The sequence below is a fragment of the Cetorhinus maximus genome, chromosome 9, assembly GCF_964194155.1.
Source record: "Cetorhinus maximus chromosome 9, sCetMax3.hap1.1, whole genome shotgun sequence".
NCBI classification, from domain to species: Eukaryota; Metazoa; Chordata; class Chondrichthyes; order Lamniformes; family Cetorhinidae; genus Cetorhinus; species Cetorhinus maximus.
The window spans coordinates 72,890,125-72,913,813 of record NC_135887.1 but is presented as its reverse complement, the minus strand read 5'-3'; the positions used below and the strand labels follow the sequence as shown (position 1 = coordinate 72,913,813).

General features: G+C 49.1%; 1 protein-coding gene across 5 annotated transcripts in view; it reads right to left on the bottom strand.

The window, feature by feature from the left end:
• Positions 1–319: 319 nt before the first annotated feature.
• The window catches only part of ldlrad3 (low density lipoprotein receptor class A domain containing 3), a 143,764-nt gene continuing 120,394 nt past the window's right edge, over positions 320–23,689 (bottom strand). For 3 of the 5 annotated variants that reach the window (XM_078548847.1, XM_078548846.1, XM_078548844.1), the window contains exons 5-6: positions 5,138–5,501; positions 320–2,770 (exon numbers count right to left, since the gene is read on the bottom strand). In XM_078548847.1, coding sequence (XP_078404973.1) covers positions 2,581–2,770; positions 5,138–5,501 — 554 coding nt within the window. In that variant the 3' untranslated portion in view covers positions 320–2,580. The remainder of the gene's footprint in view (positions 2,771–5,137; positions 5,502–23,689) is intronic. The other 2 variants (XM_078548848.1, XM_078548845.1) reach the window with 1 other exon arrangement.

Genomic DNA, 23,689 nt, shown 5'->3' with positions numbered 1-23,689 from the left:
TATCTGTAAGGTATGATTCCGTGATTCCGTAAGTATGACTATGTCTCTCCAAATTTTGGCCCAAGCCCCCAGATGTTAGTAAGGAGGACTTTGCAGGGTTGACAGGGCTGAGTTTGCCGTTGTTGTTTCCAATGCCTAGGTCGATGTCAGGTGGTCTGTCTGGTTTCATTCCTTATCCAATTTTCTGTAGCAGTTTGATACAATTGAGTGGCTTGCTAGGCCATGTCAGAGGGCAGTTAAGAGTCAACCACATTGTTGTGAATCTGGAGTCACATGTAGGCCAGACCAGACCAGGTAAGGTAAGTACAGAAGACATTAGTGAACCAGTTGGGTTTTTATGACATCATTAGACTTTTAATTCCAGACTTTGTATCGAATCTAAATACCAACATCTGCCGTGGATTTGAATCCAGGTCCCCAGAGCATTACCCTTGCTCTCTGGATTACTAGTCCAGTGACAATACCACTACGTCACCACCTCGCTTTGCGTACAGTGCAATATTAATCAATCGGAGGGGTTTGATATGGCAGAATTCTGCAAAATGCAGTGGGGCGTTATACAATGGTATTCTATAAAATGGGGACTGGTGTTTGGTACAGTGTAAATCTATGTAATACTAGCAGTTTTCTGCAGTATTGGAAGGCCTAGTACAATGTAATTATATGCAGTGTGAATGGATGTGGTACAGGAAAGCTTTATATATTTGACAGAAGCTTGGAACAGTGGAACTTTATATAATTGGAGGATCTTAGGTGAAATAGAATTTATCTTTGATGAATTGCAGTTGTTTACCTTTCTTGATTTGTATGTGTACCTACACTATGAATGTTTTACTTGGGAAAGGTCTGCTGAAACTGAAGATAAACAGTGTAGGGAAGGTTTCCCCTATGTGGAGTGAAATAATAAACACATCTTTGTTGCAGGTAAATGGGTTTACGGTTCTGTTTGGTGAGAGAAAGAGAATCTAGCCTTAATACAAGAGCCCAAATAATATGATCAAACACAGCACCAAGCCCACTGCAATGCTCTGTATGGTAGAACTTTTGGACAGTTATAAAAGCCAGATTTACATAATGGGATAGTACCAACATTTTGGAAAGGGGAAGGAAATCTCAGAATAAAATCTAAAACTGTTGGAAATACACAGCAAGTCTGTCAGAGCTTGAAAAGAAGTAAACTTATCAGATGCAAATTTCTTGGCTTTGGAACAGCTGGTTGTATTTTTTGTCATCAGCCCTTCATGATGTGGCAACATGCGCCTGAGTGTTTGAAACCGGAAACATCCTGAGATGTTGCAGGTGATGTTGTTTAGAGAAAGCTCCAAACCTTAATTAAGTGACATTCCACAGGGCAGCAAGGTCCAGTTAAGGGTTTTGTTTAGAAAATGCGCCTTAAAGCACATCTCTATTCTCAGGATCATAGTGAACTTGCATTTCCATCACCACAAAAGGTAACAGTGAAAAACCAACTCCAGCACTGCAAGGAACCGGCTGCGGACTTTCCTCAGCTATGTTGCTACGTACCTTTGTCTCATTTTTGGAAACAGCCATTGCATTGACACCCAGATGAAGGGCAGTGAGACTTTCATCAAACAGATAGTGCAACATGAACCTCTGTCATGCGCTCTTCCCTTTCTTATTTTCAGTTAAAGTGGTAGTTGATCCTGAGTTTCCTGGAGATTTGTGCTGTTGAAAAGGTGCACCTAAGGCTTTGTGTTTGTTTCCTGGCATAAAAAGGCAGGGAAATGATGATGTAAGTGAGTTACGCCACTATTTGTGCTCTACTATGAGTTCTGGATTGTGAATGCTGAGATGACTCCAGTGCGCACTGCTCCAGGACACACTGCACTTAGGGGAACTGTGTGGATGCAGTTGGTCATATGTTTGCTTGAGGAAGGGGAAGGGAAAAGGAAGAGAATCACAGTCCAAAGAAATAGCTGCCTCACATGATAAACGGTAACTCTGTTCTATTTGAATACCTAGAGCAGAAGGACCAGAAGGTACAGATACTGCACTTATAGATTCTGAAATGTAGAATCTACACTTAGGCCAAGCAACACAATCATAAAATCAGCAGAATTCTGCTAACTTCCATTATGTTCCGATATGTTGCTTGAAGCTCTCTAGTGATTCACATTTGTTTACGCCTCCTGGCTGCTGTGAGAGTGCACACCCATCGTTTGGACCATAGAGCTATCGAAAATCATGCATCTCCAAACTTCACATTCTTGCATTTACTTTTTAGACTTACAGTCCAGTCTCCAAGCTACCCCACAGTGAAGGCTGCATGGTGGTCCCAACTGGCCACCCATGCCTAAGGACAATTGATCGGCTGTCGCTGACAAATAGCAAGCCTCCAGGGTCAAACATCAGTAAAACGACTGGATTTTGTTACTCAGGTTCACACAGCTAGATGCCAAGGTTGTGTCTTCACAATGAAGACGAAACAAATCAACAAGATTAAAGTGTGTGAAATCTTTTTTTCTTTGTTTCTCGAGTTAAATCCTTCAATGAAGGCTCCTTAAATAATCGCTAGTGCAAGAACACAACTGCCGTTCCACTTCATTGCTGCAACTTTGCTCACAGTCCCTCCTCCGATCTGGTGCTGAGCAGACAGTCTCTCATTTCGGCGCTCTCCTGTAGGTTGTTGGGATGTTCAGAGCTCAAGGTGCTTCCTGCCCTGGAGCGATAAGGGGGCAGCTCAGGATGGCTGGAGGTCTCTGTGTCTGAGAGGTACGGCGGGGGGGGGAGGTCGAACCACGGTGGTCTGCTGGTGGAAATAAGAAACTGAGTATGGAAACACACAGACTATTAATGAAGATGTTTCAGACTGATTGAAGCTCTGGGGATTTTCAGTAAGCACTGAATGGCCTTCTGGACTAGCCAATGAACAGCTTCAAGGTCAGCATGAAACACCATTCATGTTAACTTGAGCTCCTGGTTCGTATTCAGCACTGATAGTACTTAACCCTCTGAGTGTCCTACTGATGTTTGTGCAGCACATTCCAAAACAAAAGGTTCAGGTGGGCGAAGGGGGTGACTGGGGATTGAATTTCCTCCGAGTTTCTCCTACTCTACTGTCATATCCTCTGTGGAATCCCTGTTTACGCACTTATACCGTGAAGTTATGGCGGAGCGGGATAACCACCAAGGAAACTTACATTCCCCACGGCCATCCCCCACCCCCCACCCCCCCACCTTATATTTCAGAATAACTGACAATGCAGAGATGCATCTCCTTCATGAATACGGTTGTACAGATCAAGCAATAGCTTTGTACATGCTATCTGCTTCACTCCCACTCTGACCTCTTTTCCCTCAGCCTCCTACATTGAAACACAAGGAAAAGCACCTTGTCTTTCCATTAGGCACTTACAGCCTTCTGGGTTCAACATTAAGTTCAACAATTTCTGATCATAACCACTGCCCCCATTTTCTTTATGGACTCCACTTGTTGGTAATGTTTTTGCTTTTCCCATTTAAACCTCCTCTAGACCCATCTTTTGTTTCTATCCTTGTCCCATTACCATCCCCTTTTGCCTTGCACCATCATCCCTTTTGTCATTTAATCTCTCCACCCCATCACAGGCCTTCCCTTTGGTCCTTTCCCACTCCCTCCTTTCCCTGCCTCTGTGCTCACTTAAAACCTGTAACATTGACAACATTTTCCTCTTCTAATGAAAGCTCTCAACTTGAATCTTTGGGCTAGATTTTACGCACCCCCCCCCGCCCCCTCACCACCACCCCCACCCCAGCCAGTGTACTTGAAGGTGGAGGTGCTTGTAAAATAAAGCGGGTGGCCTTCCCACCACCTTTTCGCCCACTCCTGACCTGTCTCCCATATTATGGTGGGTGGGGAAGGTGTCAGGCAGCCTGCCTGACCTTGGGCCTATTGAGACCCTTAAGTGCTCAATTAATGGCCCCTTAGGGCCTTATTCCACCTCCGCCACTCTTTTACATGTAGCATGGGAAAGGGCAGGGAAGGCGGGTAGCCCAGCAGCTTTCACAGCGCAGGTTGCTGTTGGGCACGAAAGGCGGGTATGGTACCTTCTTTGGGGGGATTCCCTGTGCCCATAGGAAGCCCATCTCCCAAGATTGTACCCCCCCCGCCCACTTTCATTCTCACCCCCCCTCCCCTTTCTGGCCTCTCAAACCTGGGCCCCCATCTCCCTCCCGCTCTCACTTAGTTCTGCTAGCCAGGCCTGCCCCAAACCCCCAACTTACCTTTAAGTCCGGCTCCATTAGTCTTCTTCCTCAGGGATTGCCTCTAATCCCAGCAGTGGCTACTGCTTGATCCTGGCGCTGCTGAGGCCACAGAGCTGCTGGTCAATCAGATTGGTCAGCAGCTCTCTAGGATAGGACCTTCTCCCAGATGTGAAGTCAGGGTAAAATCTGAATGATCTTTTGTGAACATGAGTTGACATCACTAGTCAGCACTAAAGATTCAGGATCAAATTACTATTGGACAGTGCCTCAGCCAGACACCCTCAATACACAATTCAATGAGAAGATTTCAGGGTCTGCCCACAAATTACCCACTCAATGATCTCCTTCTGTTTCATGGCAAAACACAATTCAACAAAGAGCACTCCATATTTATTCATACATGGGATGTGCACGCCGCCAGCATGATCAGCGTTTATTGCTCATCCCGAGGAATCCTTGAGAAGCTGGTGGTGAGCTGCCTTCTTCAACACTGCACTCTGTGTGGTGAGGGTGCTCCCACGGTGCTGTGAGGAGGCTGGGAGTTCCAGCATTTTGACACAGGAACCATAAAAGGTTGGTAATTTATGTTCAAGCCGGGATGGTGGTGCTCCCGTGCACTTGCTGCCATGATCTATCTAGGGCGTGGAGGTCACGGGTTTGGGAGGTTTTGTTGAAGGAGCCTCAGTGATTTGCTTACAGTGGATCCCGTAGATACACACACTGCAACCACTTTGCATCGATGATGGAGGGAGAGAATATTTAAGGTGAGGGATGGGATGTCGATTGAGTGGATTGCTTTGTCACAAAGCAATTTAGTTCGCGATATTATGTGGCTAATATTTCAGAATCCACTGGATCTGGCTATAACGTGCCCTGCTGTCAGTAACAGCGTTAATTATAGATGGTTTTGTTGAGATAAAGAGCTTCATACCTGTGTTCCAGCACAGCCTCAGAGTATGAGGGTGGCACTTCCTCCATTGCCAGTGGCTGGTGGTACATGGAGTTGGATGTGAGCTGAATGCCATTGCTGGTGTTGTACGTGACGCTGCAGTGGTGGGTGCGGTCCAGGATGACAAGCCGTGACAGGAGCAGCGGGTGCTGCAGGCGGTGCAGGGGCGGCGTGACATGTCCAATCAGGCTGTTCCGCTTGCGGTGGTGGTGCAGCATCATGGCAAGCAGTGCAACCAGCAGGATGAAGACAACCGAGCTGCCTATGATGGCGAAGATGACACTCGGGTAGTACGGGAAGTGGACATCAGATGTGATGTAATCGCGATCTCCGTCCAGACTGTCTTCTGCAAAAAGGAAAGGTGGGGGGATTATTGAACACTCCAAGAGCCAGAGAATCTGGAGTACTTCTGGCATACATGAGACAAATGCACATAGCACACTGTAATTTGGTAGAACTAAAATGACGGGAAAAAAAACTGAAAGCTACGCCGACTGTTTGCTCAAAATACTTATTTTATTTCCATTGCAAACTCTTGCCCTGTTTAAAGTAACAAGGGAACATGTAATATTACTTCTCAGTCTGGTGAAGGGCTGTTCATTACTACAGATGGTATCACAGAGTCTAATAGTACCCTAGTGTTGCTTACAGGAAATTGGAGAATATACTTTTCTTAAGGACTGGACAATCATACTATGTGACGCACAATATATTTCTCTGTTGCTAATGTACAGCTGTATATAATTGGTCTTTCTCTTTGAGGTCACAATGCCTAATGATGGTGAATAGATAGGTGAGGTCAATTAGAGGCTAATTGATATTTGGCATAACCTGGGTCAATTAGAGACCAACTGCCTTTTTCTGATTCTGTTTTTTAAAAGCTGTACATGCTCTCTGGGTGGTTCCGTCTCTGTGTTCATTGGTAAAATATAGCAATTTTACATGTTCAATATGCCAAGATAAATTGCTGTTGAATGCCTTGAGATGCTTTACTGTATTCAAGGTGCTAAGTAAATGCAGGTTGTTGTAATATTTTTTCATGGAAATTCTTGCTGAATAAAAGGTAGTATTTACTTTATGTTGCAAAATTCTCCTTCAAATATATTAAAAGTCAATGAAAAAGTCAGAGAACGTTAATATGATTTTGATTACAAAGGAATATGCACATATCTTCAGAAGATGAATGCAATTTGAAGTATGCAACTGTTCTTGCATAAAATAGAATCTTTACTGTGGCATTGCCAGCATTCTCTTCTTTAGTGAGTACTCACTTAGTACTTCAGCCATGCCCTCTGTCTTTACAAGATCTCTTTTTTGGTCTCTAATTGGCCCCTCCTTTCCTTTGACTACATTCTTACTATTTATATGTCTATAAAAATCATTGGGCTCCCAATTATGCTACACACTAATCACTTTCAGTCTCATTGCCCTTCTTGTTTCCTATGGCAACCTCTCTTGTACTTGGTTTTCTAATAAACTGTGAACTTGACATTTACTAGAAGCCTCCTTTTGTTGTTCCAGTTTAACCTTTATAACCAGGGAGCTCTAGCTTTGGATGTCCTTCCTTTCCCCACCATGGGAATGTGTCTAATCTGTACCGGAGCCATCTTCTCCTTGAAGGCCTTGTATTAAAATTATATCTGCCATTCTTAGATTCTAATCCATCTAGACCAGGTTCCTTTTTAACTCACTGAAATTAGCCCTCCTCCAGTTAAATATTTTCATGTTTGATTTTTCTTGTCCTTTTCCATAACTAATCCAAAGCAAATGATACTGTGACCACTAGTTCCTAAGTGGTTTCTCATTGAAACATGCTCCATTTGCCCCACTTCATTCCCCAAAACTAGATCCAGCACTGATTTGTGGTTGGACTGGAAGCACACTGATCAAGATAGTTCTCTTCTACATGTTTCAGGAATTCCACCCCTTGTTGCCCTATACAAAGTTATTTCTGAAGTCTGTATTCAAATAAATGAAGCCCTCCATTATCACTACTCTAAAGTACCTGCTGCTTTCTGCAAATTTGTCCTTCTATCTCATTCCTACTATTTGATGGCCTATAGTATACATCCAGTAGTGTAATAGCTCCTCTACTGAACCTGAATTCTAACCAAATAGATGCTGCCTTTGAATGCTCAAGTACATTATCCCCTTCTAGTGCTGTAGCAGTGTCTATGATCAGTACTGCCACCCATTCCTCCATTAATTTTCAGCCCTATCTTTCCTCAGTACATTGTAGCCAAGAATATTAAGTACCCATCCTGCCCTTGTATGAGCCAGGTGACTGTTACTGCCATTATATCATATTCCCATGTGGTTACTTGTATCTACAGCTCATCAACCTATTTAGCACACCCAGGGCATTCACATATTTTAAACCTATCTTAGTTTGGGGAAACAGCGGCATAATATCACTGAACTAGTAATCCAGAGGCCCAGGCTAATGTTCTGGGGACGTGGGTTCAAATCCCACCACAGCAGCTGGTGAAATTTAAATTCAATTAATGATCCGGAATTTTAAAGCTAGTCTCAGTGATGGTGACCATGAAATCATTGTTGATTGTCGTAAAAACCCATCTGGTTCACTGATATCCTTTAGGGAAGAAAATCTGCCATCGTCACCTGGTCCAGCCTACATGTGACTCCAGACCCACAGAAATGTGGTTGACTCTTAACTTCCATCTGAAATGGTGTGGCAAGCCACTTGCCTGAAGGGCAATTAGGGATGGGCAAAAAATGCTGGCTTTGCCAGCGATGCCCACATCCCATGAGAGAATAAATTTAAAAAAAGTTTGCCTTGCATGTTCCCCTGACTGACTTGTCTGATTTCTAGACAGCTCTTTACTGTCATGCTGTTTGGTTCTTCCTGTCCTCAGTGTGTCTTGTTTCTCCTCTCTAATGCTCTCTAATCCTGGCGTCTCTTCCCCTGTCAAATTATTTTAAACCCTCCCTCACAGCACTAATAAACTTTCCCAGGGGGGCACTAACTCCAGTCCTGTTGAGGTGAAACCCGACCACCTTGAACAGTTCCTTCCTCTTTCAAATTGGTCCCAATACCCCAGGAATCTGAAGTCTTCTCTTTTGTACCAGTTCTATGCAAGCAGCTTATCTTGCTGCTGCTATAGTCACTAGCATGTGGCCTGGGAATAATTCCTGGACGACCTTTAAGATCTTGCTCTTTAACTTCCTCTCTAGCTTCTGGAACTGTGTGTAGGACCTCAAAACTTTTCCTACCTAAGTCACTGGTTCCAACATGAACCATGACTTCTGGCTGGTCCCATTCCCCCATAAAATGTTATGCACATGTTCAGTGATGTTCTTTACCCAGGCACTAGGGAGGCAACACACCATGCAAGACTTATGTCAGCGGTTGCAGAAATACCTATCTAACCCCCTTACTATTGATTTCCCTATGGTCACTGCATGTCTACACTTTGCCCCATGTAGTCATTTGCCTCAAAGTGTTGGGGGTGTGCTCTAGACTGCCCCTCCCTGAGGTATTGTCAACTTCACCAGTTGTATTCAGCGCTGAAAATTAGTTTGAGAGTGTCACACTCCCTGAAGAGCATCCCTCTTCCTAACCGACTGGATTGTCATCCACTTTCCGTCCTCCTGAAAGCTCTGTAGCGGTGGGATGACCAGCAGTTGGCACACAGGTACCAGGAAGCTCTCAGCGTCCCATGTGCCCTGCAGTTACTCCAGCTCCTCCTCAAGCTCTGAAATAGGTCTTAAGATGGAAATATTTTTAAGAGAGGTAAAACTGTTTGGAAATATGCTCAGCAAAAATTATATTGTGGCATTAAATATGGAAATGATCTTCTAACTTGCCTCTCTGCCGAAAGACTTGTTCTGTGCCCCTCGAGTTAAATTGTCACTTCACGCTGCATCGACAAAGTGAAGTTGCTTCATTTGAAAGTCTCTCTGTGATAAACAAGGCATGCCCCGCAGTCTTAATGAATACAAAGCAACTCCAACCAGGACAAAAGCACCACTGTCACAGGTCAATGACATTCCGATCCAGACTTGGAGCCAACACGGCTCACACAACCAAACAGAAATGTCCCAGGCTTGGAGATCACCAATTAGGAGCCCATCATTCTGCCAAAACGCTGGGACGTCTCATGAATCCCGAACATCTTAGTAATTGCAGCCCAAAAACATAGCAGTCTTCAGGAGATGTTTACCAAAGCATTCTTTATTTTCCAAATGATCTCACATCAGGTGCAGTAAACAAGTGGGTTAAGGGATTCAAACTCAAATTCAGTCTTGCAAATGCTCTCAGCTTCTGGGAATTTAGGTACAGGAACATATTCAGTTATCTGTGTGACGATCTCTGTAAAAAGCACTGAGCTACTTGGTCCTTATGTGCTGTTTCAATCAACATTTCTCTGAAATGGTATGCGAACAGAATGTTGTTAAACCTTTCATTAGCTCATTGAATCATTCAGCCAGAGATTCAATCCAAACAAAAACAGGAAATACTTTGCTAACAGAAACACACATTGAAATAAGGAGGCTTTAACAATACACTGCTGTCTCGGGATCAAATTTGACAGGGTATTCATCAGCGAATATAACACAATATAGCGGAAAGGAGTGTGAAGCAGGTTGGGGTCACTGTAAAACAAATGATGGAGTGTGAAGCCAATCAGCATCAGGGTGGAGCAGACCAGGAGGCGTGTGAATTAGGCCAGGATCACTGTGAAACAGACTGGGAGGTGTGTGAAGCAGGTCAGGATCAGTGTGAAGCAGACTGGGAGGAGTGCGAAGCAGGTCGGGATCAATGGGAAGCAGATTGGGAGGAGCTTGAAGCAGGTCATCATCACTGTGAAGCAGACCGGGAGGAATGCAAAGCAGGTCAGGATCACTGTAAGCAGGCCAAGAGGAGTGTGAAGCAGGGCAGGATTAGAGTGAAACAGACTGGGAGGAGTGTGACATAGGTCAGGATCAGCGTGAAGCAGACCGTGAGGAGTATGAAGCAAGTTAGGGAGGAGTGTGAAGCAGGGCAAGATAACTCAGAACCAGACTGGGAGGAGTGTGAAGTGAGTCAGGAGCAGTGTGAAGGAGACAATGAGGAGTGTGAAGCAGGTCAGGGAGGAGTGTGAAGCAGGATAGGGTCACTGTGAAACAGACTGGGGGGAGTGTGAAGCATCACTGTGAAGCAGACAAGAGGGAGTGTGAAGCAGGTCAGCATCACTGTGAAACAGACCAGGAGGTACGTGAAGCAAGTGAGAATGACTATGAACGAGGCTGGGAGGTGTGTGAAGCAGGTCAGGATGACTGTGAAGCAGGTCAGGAGCAGTGTGAAGCAGACCAGGATCAGTGTGAAGCAGACCGGGAAGAGTACGAGGCAGGTCAAAATCAGTGTGAAACAGACTGGGAGGATTGTGAAGCAGGTCAGGGAGGAGTTTGACGCAGGTCAGGGTCACTGTCAACAGGCCCAGAGGAATGTGAAGCAGGTCAGCTGTACTGTGTGGCAGACTGGGAGGAGCGTGAAGCAGGTCAAGATCACTGTGAAGCAGACCAGGAGGAGTGTGAAGTGGGTCAGGAGGAGTGTGAGGGAGACAATGAGGAGTGTGAAGCAGGTCAGGGAGGAGTGTGAAGTAGGGCAGGGTCACTGTGAAGCAGACAAGGGGGAGTGTGAAGCAGGTCAGCATCACTGTGAAACAGACCAGGAGGTACACGAAGCAGGTGAGAATGACTATGAACAAGGCTGGGAGGCGTGTGAAACAGGTCAGGATGACTGTGAAGCAAGTCAGGAGGAGTGTGAAGCAGACCGGGAAGAATGCAAGGCAGGTCAGGCTCAGTGTGAAACAGACTGGGAGGATTGTGAAGCAGGTCAGGCAGGAGTTTGACACAGGTCAGGGTCACTGTCAACAGACCCAGAGGAGTGTGAAGCAGGTCAGCAGTACTGTGTGGCAGACTGGGAGGAGTGTGAAGCAGCTCAAGATCACTGTGAAGCAGACCAGGAGTATGAAGTGGGTCAGGAGCAGTGTGAAGGAGACAATGAGGAGTGTGAAGCAGGTCAGGGAGGAGTGTGAGGCAGGGCAGGGTCACTGTGAAACAGACTGGGAGGAGTGTGAAGCATCACTGTGAAGCAGACAAGGGGGAGTGTGAAGCAGGTCAGGGTAAAGCAGACTGGGAGGACTGTGAAGCAGGTCTGGATCACTTTGAAGCAGACCGGGAGGAGTGTAAAGCAGACTGGGAGAAGTGTGGTGCATGTCAGGATGACTGTTAAGCAGACTAGGAGGAGTGTGAAGTAGACCGGGGGAGTTTGAAGCAGGTCAGCATCACTGCGAAGCAGACCGGGAGGAGTGCAAAGCAGATCAGGATCACTGTAAGAAGACCCAGAGGAGCGTGAAGCAGTTCAGGATAAATGTGAGGCAGACTGGGAGATGACTGAAACAGGTTAGGGAGGAGTGTGAAGCAGGGCAGGGTCACTGTGAAACAGACTGGGAGGAGTGTGAGGCAGGGCAGGGTCACTGTGAAACAGACTGGGAGGAGTGTGAAGCAGGTCAGGATCAGTGTGAAGCAGACCGAGAGGAGTGCAAAGCAGTTCAGGATCACTGTGAAGCAGACAAGGGGGAGTGTGAAGCAGGTCAGCACTGTGAAACAGACCAGGAGGTACACGATGCAGGTGAGAATGACTATGAAGGAGGCTGGGAGGCGTGTGAAGCAGGTTAGGATGACCGTGAAGCAGGTCAGGAGGAGTGCAAAGAAGGTCAGCATCACTGTGAAACAGGTGTAAAGCAGGTCAGGATCACTGTGAACCAGCCAGGGAGGAGTTTGGAGCAGGTCAGGATCACTGTAAGTAGACCCAGAACAGTGCGAAGCAGGAAAGGAGCACTGTGAAGCAGACCAAGAGGAGTGTGAAGCAGGTCAGGATCAGTGTGCAACAGAACAGGAGGGGTGTGAAGCAGGTCAGGATCTGTGTGAAGCAGACCGGGAGGTCTGTGAGGCACGTCAGGATCAGTGTGAAACAGACCGGGAGGATTGTGAAGCAGACCGGGAGGAGTGTAAAGCAGTTCAGGATAACTGTGAAGCAGAACAGGGGGAGTGTGAAGCAGATCAAGGAGGCGTGTGAAGCAGGTCAGGATCAGTGTGAGGCAGATTGGGAGGAGTGTGAAGCAGACTGGGAGGAGTGTGATGCATGTCAGGATGACTGTGAAGCAGACTGGGAGAACTTGAAGCAGGTCAGGGTCACTGTGAACCAGGCTGGGAGGAGTGTGAAGCAGTTCAGCATCACTGTGAAGAAGATCAGGAGGAGTTTGGAGCAGGTCAGGATCACTGTAATCAGGCCCGGAGGAGTCTGAAGCAGGTCAGCAAAGAGTGTGAAGCCCTGTGAAGCAGATAGGGCGACGTGTGAAGCATGTCAGGATCAGTGCGAAGCAACCGGGGAGGAGTGTGAAGCAGGTCAGGACCACTATGAAGCAGACCGGGCGGAGTATGAACCAGGTCAGGACCACTATGAAGCAGCTCTGAATCAGAGTAAAGCAGACAGGCAGGAGTATGAAGCAGGACAGGGTCACTGTGAAGCATACGGGAAAGAGTGTAAAGCAGCTCAGGATCACAATGAAGCAGATGGGGAGGAATGCAATGCAGGTCAGGATCACTGTGAAGCAGAACTGGAGGAATGCAAAGCAGGTCAGGATTCCTCTGGAGCAGACAGGGAGGAGTGTGAAGCAGATCTGGATCACCGTGAAGTAGGCCAGGAGGAGTGTGAAGCAGGTCAGCATCACTGTGAAACAGACCGAGAGGAGTGTGAAGCAGACCAGGATCAGTGTAAAGCAGACTGGGAGGACTGTAAAGCAGGTCAGGATCATAGTGAAGCAGCCGGGTGGAATGCAAAGCAGGTCAGGTTCCTCTCAAGCAGCCCAGGAGGAGTGTGAAGCAGACGGGAGGCATCTGCAGCAATTCAGGATCACTGTGAAACAGACGGGGAGGAATGCGTAGCAGGTCAGGATGACTATGAACCAGACCTGAAGGAGTGTGATGTAGGTCAAGATCACCAAGGAACAGACTGGGAGGAGTGTGAAGCAGGACAGGATCACTGTGGTGCAGACCAGGAGCAGAACAAAGCAGGTCAGGATCACTATGAAGCAGGTCAGAGTCAGTGTGAATCAGACAGGAGGAAGCAAAGCAGGTCAGGATGACTGAAACAGACCCAGAGGAGTGTGAAGCAGATCAGCATCACTGTGAAGCAGACCGGGCGCAGTATGAAGCGGGTCAGGATCGCTGTGAAGCAGACCGGGAGGATTGCAATGCAGGTCAGGATCACTAGAAGCTGGCCGGGACCAGTGGAAAGTAGATGGGGAGGAGTGAAGCAGGTCAGGGTCAATGGGAAGCAAGCCAGGAGGAATGTGAATCAGGTCAGGATGACTATAAAACAGACTGGTAGGAATGTGAAGCAGGTCAGGGAGGATTGTGAAGCAGGTCGGGATCACTGTGGAACAGACCACGAGGAGTGTGAAGCAGGTCAGCATCACTGTGAAAAAGACCAGGATGAATGCGAAGCAGGTCAGGAGGCTATGAAACAGACTGGGAGGAGTGTGAAGCAGGTCAGGATAACCGGGAATCAGACCGGGAGGAGTATGAAGTAGGTCAGCATCACTGTGAAGCATACAGGGAAGAGTGTAAAGCAGGTCAGGATCGCTGTGAAGCACACAGGGAAGAGTGTAAAGCAGGTCAGCATCACTGTGAAGCAGATGAGGAGGAATGGCGAAGCAGGTCAGGATTCCTCCGAAGCAGAGCAGGAGCAGCGTGAAGCAGGTCAGGATCACCGGGAAGGCGAAGTGGAGGATTGTGAATCACAGAATCACAGTGCAGAAGAGGACCTTCGGCCCATCGAGTCCGCACCAACACATGAGAAACACCTGACCTACCTGCCTAATCCCATTTACCAGCACTTGGCCCATAGCCTTGAATGTTATGATGTGCCAAGTGCTCATCCAGGTACTTTTTAAAGGATGTGAGGCAACCTGCCTCCACCAACCTCCCAGGCAGTGCATTCCACCACCCTCTGGGTAAAAATGTTTTTCCTCACATCCCCCCTAAACCTCCTGCCCCTCACCTTGAACTTATGTCCCCTTGTGACCGACCCTTCAACTAAGGGGAACAGCTGCTCCCTATCCACCCTGTCCAAGCTCCTCATAATCTTGTATACCTCAATCAGGTCGCCCCTCAGTCTTCTCTGCTCCAACGAAAACAACCCAAGTCTATCCAACCTCTCTTCATAACTTAAATGTTTCATCCCAGGCAACATCCTGGTGAATCTCCTCTGCACCCCCTCCAGTGCAATCACCTACTTCCTATAATGTGGCGACCAGAACGGCACATAGTGCTCCAGCTGTGGCCTCACCAAGGTTCTATACAATTCCAACAGGACCTCCCTACTTTTGTAATCTATGCCTCGATTGATAAAGGCAAGTGTCCCATATGCCTTTTTCACCACCCCACTAACATGCCCCTCCACCTTCAGAGATCTATGGACACACACACCAAGGTCCCTTTGTTCCTCAGAACTTCCTAGTGCCATGTCGTTCATTTTAAGGGTTAAATTCCATCTGCCACTTATCTGCCCATTTGACCATCCCGTTTATATCTTCCTGTAGCCCAAGACACTGAACCTCACTGTTAACCACCTGGCCAATCTTTGGGTCATCCGCAAACTTACTAATCCTACCCCCCACATAGTCATCTATGTCATTTATATAAATGACAAATAATAGGGGACCCAGCACAGATCCCTGTGGTACGCCACTGGACACTGGCTTCCAGTCACTATCGCATCATTCTGTCATCACCCCCTGCCTCCTACAACTAAGCCAATTTCAAATCCACCTTATCAAATTACCCAGCAGGTCAGGATCCCTGTGAAGTAGACTGGGCGGAGTATGAACCAGGTCAGGACCACTATGAAGCAGCTCAGAATCAGAGTAAAGCAGACAGGGAGGAGTATGAAACAGGACAGGATCACTGTGAAGCATACAGGGAAGAATGTGAAGCAGCTCAGGATCACAATGAAGCAGATGGGGAGGAATGCAAAGCAGGTCAGGGTCACTGTGAAGCGGACCTGGAGGAATGCAAAGCAGGTCAGAATTCCTCTGGAGCAGACTGGGAGGAGTGTGAAGCAGATCTGGATCACCGTGACGTAGGCCAGGAGGAGTGTGAAGCAGGTCAGCATCACTGTGAAACAGACTGGGAGGACTGTAAAGCAGGTCAGGATCATTGTGAAGCAGACAGGGAGGAATGTGAATCAGGTCAGGATGACTATGAAACAGACTAGTAGGAATGTGAAGCAGGTCAGGGAGGATTGTGAAGCAGGTCGGAATCACTGTGAAAAAGACCACGAGGAGTGTGAAGCAGGACAGCATTACCGTGAAAAAGACCAGGACGAATGCGAAGCAGGTCAGGAAGCTATGAAACAGGCAGGGAGCAGTGTGAAGCAGGTCAGGCTCACTGTGAAACAGCTGGGAGGAGTGCGATGCAGGTCAGGATAACTGGGAATCAGACCGGGAGGAGTATGAAGCAGGTCAGCATCACTGTGAAGCATACAGGGAAGAGTGTAAAGCAGGTCAGGATCGCTGTGAAGCAGATGGGGAGGAATAGCGAAGCAGGTCAGGATCACCGTGAAACAGAACAGGATGATTGCAAAGCAGGTGAAGGTCACCGTGAAGCAGATTATCAGTACTATGAAGCAGGTCAGCATCACTGTAAGTAGGCCGTGAAGAGTGTGGAGCAGGTCAGGGTAACTGTGAAGCAGACCAGCAGGATTACAAAGCAGGTCAGGATCAATTCGAAACAGACCGGGAGGAATGTGAACCAAGTCAGGGAGGAAGGTGGAACAGGTCTGGTTCAGAGTGAAGCAGACCAGGAGGAGTGTGAAGCAGGTCAGGATTACTGTGAAGCTGATGGGGAGGAATGTGGAGCAGGTCAGGATGACTAAGAAACAGATCGGGAGGAGTGTGAAGCTGGTCAGGGAGGAGTGCAAAGCAGGACAGGATGATTGTGAAGCAGACTGGGAGAAGTGTCAAGCAACCTGGGAGAAGTGTGAAGCAGACTGGGAGGAGTGTAAAGCACATCAGCATCACCGTGAAACAGACCAGGTGGAGTGTGAAGCAGGTCAGGTAGGAGTATGCAGCAAGTCAGGATCACTATGAAGCTGACAGGGAAGCGTATGCAGCAGATCAGGGTCACTCCGAAGCAGACCTGGAAGAGCATGAAGCAGGTCAGCAGTATGAAACAGGCTGGGAGGAGCGTGAAGCAGATATGCTTCACTGTGAAACAGACTAGAAGGAGTGTGAAGTGGGTCAGGGAGGAGCGTGCAGCAGATCAGGATCACTGTGAAGCTGACGGGGAGGAATGTGGAGCAGGTCAGGATTACTGTGAAGCTGATGGGGAGGAATGTGGAGCAGGTCAGGATGACTAAGAAACAGATCGGGAGGAGTGTAAAGCTGGTCAGGGTCACTGTGAAGCAGGCCAGGAGGAATGTGAAGCAGGTCAGGATGACTATGAAATAGACCGGGAGGAGTGTGAAGCAGGTCAGGGAGGAGTGCAAAGCAGGACAGGATGATTGTGAAGCAGACTGGGAGAAGTGTCAAGCAACCTGGGAGAAGTGTGAAGCAGACTGGGAGGAGTGTAAAGCACGTTAGCATCACCGTGAAACAGACCAGGAGGAGTGTGAAGCAGGTCAGAGAGGAGTATGCACAAGTCAGGATCACTATGAAGCTGACAGGGGAGCATATGCAGCAGATCAGGGTCACTCTGAAGCAGACCTGGAAGTGCGTGAAGCAGGTCGGCAGTATGAAATAGGCTGGGAGGAGCGTGAAGCAGGTAAGCATCACTGTGAAACAGACTGCAAGGAGTGTGAAGTGGGTCAGGGAGGAGCGTGCAGCAGGTCAGGATCACTGTGAAGCATACAGGGAAGAGTGTGAAGCAGCTCAGGATCACAATGAAGCAGATGGGGAGGAATGCAAAGCAGGTCAGGGTCACTGTGAAGCGGACCTGGAGGAATGCAAAGCAGGTCAGGATTCCTCTGGAGCAGACCGGGAGGAGTGTGAAGCAGATCTGGATCACCGTGAAGTAGGCCAGGAGGAGTGTGAAGCAGGTCAGCATCACTGTGAAACAGACTGGGAGGACTGTAAAGCAGGTCAGGATCAATGGGAAGCAGACCAGGAGGAATGTGAATCAGGTCAGGATGACTATGAAACAGACTGGTAGGAATGTGAAGCAGGTCGGAATCACTGTGAAAAAGACCACGAGGAGTGTGAAGCAGGTCAGGAAGCTATGAAACAGGCTGGGAGGAGTGCGAAGCAGGTCAGGCTCACTGTGAAACAGCTGGGAGGAGTGCGATGCAGGTCAGGATAACTGGGAATCAGACCGGGAGGAGTATGAAGCAGGTCAGCATCACTGTGAAGCATACAGCGAAGAGTGTAAAGCAGGTCAGGATCGCTGTGAAGCAGATGGGGAGGAATAGCGAAGCAGGTCAGGATCACCGTGAAACAGAACAGGAGGATTGCAAAGCAGGTGAAGGTCACCGTGAAGCAGATTGTCAGTACTATGAAGCAGGTCAGCATCACTGTAAGCAGGCCGTGAAGAGTGTGGAGCAGGTCAGGGTAACTGTGAAGCAGACCAGGAGGATTACAAAGCAGGTCAGGATCACTTCGAAACAGACCGGGAGGAATGTGAACCAAGTCAGGGGGGAGTGTGGAACAGGTCTGGATCAGAGTGAAGCAGACCAGCTGGAGTGTGAAGCAGGTCAGGATTACTGTGAAGCTGACAGGGAGGAATGTGGAGCAGGTCAGGATGATTAAGAAACAGATCGGGAGGAGTGTAAAGCTGGTCAGGGTCACTGTGAAGCAGGCCAGGAGCGATGTGAAGCAGGTCAGGATGACTATGAAATAGATCGGGAGGAGTGTGAAGCAGGTCAGGGAGGAGTGCAAAGCAGGACAGGATGATTGTGAAGCAGACTGGGAGAAGTGTCAAGCAGCCTGGGAGAAGTGTGAAGCAGACTGGGAGGAGTGTAAAGCACGTCAGCATCACCGTGAAACAGACCAGGAGGAGTGTGAAGCAGGTCAGGGAGGAGTTTGCAGCAAGTCAGGATCACTATGAAGCTGACAGGGAAGTGTATGCAGCAGATCAGGGTCACTCTGAAGCAGACCTGGAAGAGCATGAAGCAGGTCAGCAGTATGAAACAGGCTGGGAGGAGCGTGAAGCAGATTTGCATCACTGTGAAACAGACTGGAAGGAGCGTGAAGTGGGTCAGGGAGGAGCGTGCAGCAGGTCAGGATCACTGTGAAGCATACAGGGAAGAGTGTAAAGCAGGTCAGGATCACTATGAATTAGATGGGGAGGAATGGTGAAGCAGGTCAGGATTCCTCCGAAGCAGAGCGACAGCAGCACGAAGCAGGTCAGGATCACTGGGAAGACGACCAGGATTGTGAAGCAGGTCAGGATAACTGTGAAACAGAACAGGAAGATTGCAAAGCAGGTGAAGGTCACTATGAAGCAGATTGGCAGTACTATGAAGCAGGTCAGCATCACTGTAAGCGGGCCGGGAAGAGTGTGGAGCAGGCCAGGATGACTGTGAAGCAGACCGGGAGGAGTGAGGAACAGGTCAGGATGACTGTGAAGCAGACCGGGAGGAGTGTGCAGCAGGTCAGGATCACTTTGAAACAGACCGGGAGGAATATGAACCAAGTCAGGGAGGAGTGTGCAGCAGGTCTGGATCAGAGTGAAGCAGACCGGGAGAAGTGTGAAGCAGGTCAGGGTCACTATGAAGCAGACCAGGAGGAATGTGAAGCAGGTCAGATGACTATGAAATAGACCAGGAGGAGTGTGCGGCAGGTCAGGATCACTGTGAAGCAGACTGGGAGGAGTGTAAAGAACATCAGCATCACTGTGAAGCAGACCGGGAATAGTGCAAAGCAAGTCAGGATCACTGAAACAGACCGGGAGGAGTGTGAAGCAGGGGCAGGGAGGAGTATACAGTGAGTCAGGATCACTGTGAAGCTGACAGGGAAGCGTATGCAGCAGATCAGGGTCATTTTGAAGCAGACCGGGAAGAGCGTGAAGCAGGTCAGCAGTGTGAAACAGGCCGGGAGGAGTGTGAAGCAGGTATGCATCACTGTGAAACAGACTGGGAGGAGTGTGCAGCAGGTCAGGATCACTGTGAAGCAAAATGGGATGAGTGTGAAGCTGGTCAGGATACACTGTGAAGCAGATCGGCAGTGGTTTCAAGCATGTCAGCATCACTGTAAGCAGACCAATAGGAATGTGAAGCAGGTCAGGAAAGAGTGCGAAGCAGGTCAGGATCACTGTGAAGCAGACCAGGAGGCATGTGCAGCAGGTCAGGATCACTTTGAAGCAGACTGGGAGGAGCACGAAGCAGACTGGGAAAAGTGTGAAGCAGAGTGGGAGAAGTGTGAAGCAGACTGAGAGGAGTGTGAAGCAGACTGGGAGGAGTGTGAAGCAGACTGGGAGGAGTGTGAAGCAGACTGGGAAGAATGTGAAGCAGGTCAGGATCACTGTGAAGCAGACCCAGAGTAGTGTGAAGCCAACCAGGATCACTGTAAAACAGACTGGGAGGAGTGTAAAATGGGTCAGGGAGGAGCGTGAAGCAAGTCAGGATCACTGTGAAGCAGACCATGTGGAGTGTGAAGCGGGTCAGGATTACTGTGAAGTAGACCCGGTGTTTGAAGCAGGTAGGGATCACTACAAGCAGACACAGAGAAGGGTGAAGCAGGCCAGCATCACACTGCAGCAGAGAGGGAAGAGTATGGAGCAGGTCAGGATGACGGTGAAGCAGACCGTGAGGACTGTGCAGAAGGTCAGGATGACGGTGAAGCAGACCGGGAGAGAAGCAAAGCAGGTCACAATCAGTATGAAACAAACCGGGAGGAGTCTGATGCAGGTCAGGGAGGAGTGTGAAGCAGGTCAGGATCACAGTGAAACAGGCTGGGACTAGGGCGAAACAGGTCAGCATCACCGTGAAGCAGACCAGGAGTAGTGCTAAGTATATCAGGATCACTGTGAAGCAGAACAAGAGGAGTGCGAAGCAGGTCAGGGAGGATTGTGCAACAAGTTAGGATCACTGTGAAGAAGGTGAGGGAGGAGTGTGAAGCAGGTGAGGGAGGAGCGTGAAGCAGACTGGGAGGAGCGTGAAGCAGACTGGGAGGAGCATGAAGCAGACTGGGAGGACCGTGAAGCAAGTCAGCATCACTGTGAACCAGAACAAGAGGAGTGCGAAGCAGGTCAGGGAGGAGTGTGCAGCAGATCAGGATCACTTTGAAGCAGACCAGGAGAATTGTGAAGCAGGTCAGGGAGGAGTGTGCAGCAGGTCAGGATCATTGTAAAGCTGACAGCGAGGCGCGTGCAGCAGATCCACATCACCTTGAAGCAGACCAGGAAGTACGTGAAGCAGGTTATCAGTGGTGAGAAACAGGCCTGGAGGAGTTCAAAGCAGGTGAGGATCACTGTGAAACAGACTGAGAGCAATGTGAAGCCAGTCAGGATCACTTTGAACCGGACCGGGAGGAGTGTGAAGCAGATCAGGATCACTGTGACGCAGACCAGGAGTACGAAGCAGGTCAGCATTATTGTGAAGACGACCGAGAGAAATGCAAAGCAGGTCAGGATCACTGTGAAGCAGACCGGCAGTAGTTTCAAGCAGGTCAGCTTCACTGTAAGCAGACCAAGAGGAATGTGAAGCAGGTCAGGGAGGAGTGTGCAGCAGATCAAGATCACTGTGGAACAGACCATGAGCAGTGTGGAGCCAGTCAGGATCACTGTGAAGCGGATCAGGAGGCGTGTGCAGCAGGTCAGCATCACTATGTTGCAGGCCAGGAGAATGTGTGAAACAGGTCAAGATAATTATGGAGCAGACTGTGAGGAGTGCAAAGCTGGTCAGGATCACTGTGAAGCAGACTGGGAGGAATGTAAAGCAGGTCAGGATCACTGTAAGCAGGCCGGGAAGAGTGTGAAACAGGTCAGGGATGAGCGTGCAGCAGTCAAGATCACTGTGAAACAGATTGGGAGGAATGTGACGTTGGTCAGGATCACTGTGAAGCACATCAGGAGATATGTGCATCAGGTCAGAGTCACTTTGAAGCAGACCGGGAGGAGTGCGAAGCAGGTCAAGATCACTGTGATGCAGACTGGCAGTTGTTTGAAGCAGGACAGCATCAGTGTGAAACAGGCCAGGAAGAATGTGAAGCTGGTGAGGATCACTGTGAAGCAGACCGGGAGCAGTGTGAAACCAGTCAGGATCACTGTGAAGAAGACCAGGAGGTGTGTGAAACAGGTCAGGAACAGTGTGAAGCAGACGGGCGGCGTGTGAAGCAGCTCAGCCTCACTGAGAAGCAGACTGGGAGGAGTGTGTAGCAGGGCAGCATCAATGTGAAGCAGGCCAGGAGGAGTTTGAAGCAGCTCGGGATCACTGCAAGCAAACCCAGAGATGGGTGAAGCAGGCCAGCATCACACTGAAGCAGACTGGGAGAAAAGTGGGGCAGGTCAGGGAGGAGCATAAAGCAGGTCAGGATGACTATGAAGCAGTCAGGATCATGCTGAAGCAGACCGGGAGGAGTTTGAAGCAGGTTGGGATCACTGAAAGCAGACCCAGAGAAGGGTAAGCAGGCCAGCATCACACTGAAGCAGACCATGAGGAGCGTGAAGCCGGTCAGGATCACTGTGAAATACAGCGGGAGGACTGTGGAGCAGCTGAGGATGACTGTGAAGTAGACCGGGAGAGGTGCGAAGCAGGTCTGGATCAGTGAGAAAAAGACTGGGAGGAGTGTGAAGCAGGTCAGGATCACTGTAAGCAGACCGGAGAGGTGTGAAGCAGGACAGGATCAGTGTGAAATATACTGGGAGGAGTGTGAAGCAAGTAAGGGAGGGGCGTGAAGCAGGTCAGCATGACTATGAAACAGACCGGGTGGTGTGTGAGGCATGTCATGGAGCAGTCTGAAGCAGGTCAGGATTGCTGTGAAGCAGGTCAGGACCAGTGTGAAGCAGACCGGGAGGTGTGCGAAGCTGGTCAGGGAGGAGTGTGCAGCAGGCCAGGGTCATTGTGAAGGTCAGGATCCTTGTGAAGCAGACTTGGAGGAGTGTGAAGCCAGTCAGGATCACTTTGAAGCAGACTGGGAGCAGTGTGAAGCAGACTGGGAGGAGTGTGATGCATGTCAGGATGACTGCGAAGCAGAGCGGGAGTAGTGCAAAGCATATCAAGATCACTGTGAAACAGGTGTAAAGCAGGTCAGGATCACTGTGAACCAGACTGGCAAGAGTTTGAAGCAGGTGAGCATCGCTGTGAACTGGCCAGGGAGGAGTTTGGAGCAGGTCAGGATCACTGTAAGTTGACCCAGAGGAGTGCGAAGCAGGAAAGGATCACTGTGAAGCAGACTGAGAGGAGTGTGAAGCAGGGCAGGATCAGTATGAAACAGGCTGGGGGGAGTTTGAAGGAGGTCAGGATCACTGCAATTCGACCAACAGGGGTGTGAAGCAGGTCAGGATCAGTGTGAAGCAGACCGGGGGGAGTGTGAAGCAGACCGGAGGGAGTGTGAAGCAGATCGGGGAGGAATGTGAAGCAGACTTGGAGGAGTTTGAAGGAGGTCTGCGTCACTTTAAAGGAGACCGGGAGAAGTGTGAAGCAGACCAGGAGGAATGCAAAGCAGGTCAGGATCACTGTGAACCAGGCTGGCAGGGGTGTGAAGCAAGTCAGCATCACTGCAAAGCAGATGGGGAGGAGTGTGAAGCAGTTCAGGATAAATGAAGCAGGCTGGGAGCTGTGCAAAGCAGTTCAGAATCACTATAAGGCAGACCGGGGGGAGTTTGAAAGAGGTCAGGATTGCTGTAAGCAGACCAAGAGCAGTGTGAAGCAGGTCAGAATCAGTGTGCAACAAAGCATGAGGAGTGTGAAGCAGACTGGGAGAACTGTGAAGCAGGTCAGGATCAGTGTGAAGCAGATCGGGATCAGTGTGAAGCTGATCGGGAGAAGTGTGAAGCAGGCAAGGATTCTTCTGAAGCAGACCAAGAGGAGTGCGAAGCAGAGCAGGGGAGTGCAAAGCAGTTCAGCATCACTGTGAAGCAGACCGGGAAAAGTGTGACGCAGACTGGCAGGAGTGTGATGCATGTCAGGATGACTGCGAAGTAGACAGCATCACTGTGAAGCAAACCGAGAGGAGTGCAAAGCAGGTCAGGATCATGGTGAACCAGACCGGGAGGGGTGTGAAACAGGTCAGTATCACTGTGAAGCAGACGGGGAGGAGTGTGAAGTAGTATAGGATAACTGTGAAGCAGACCGGGAGGCGTGTGTAGCAGTTGAGCATCACTGTGAAGAAGATCAGGAGGAGTTTGGAGCAGGTCAGGATCACTGCAATCAGACCCAGAGGAGTGTGAAGCAGTTCAGGATAACTGTGAAGCAGACCGGGAGGAGTGTGAAGCAGGTCAGCAAGGAATGTGAAGCAGTTCAGGATAACTGTGAAGCAGACCGGGAGGAGTGTGAATCCAGTCAGAATCATTGTGAAGCAGACTGGGGGA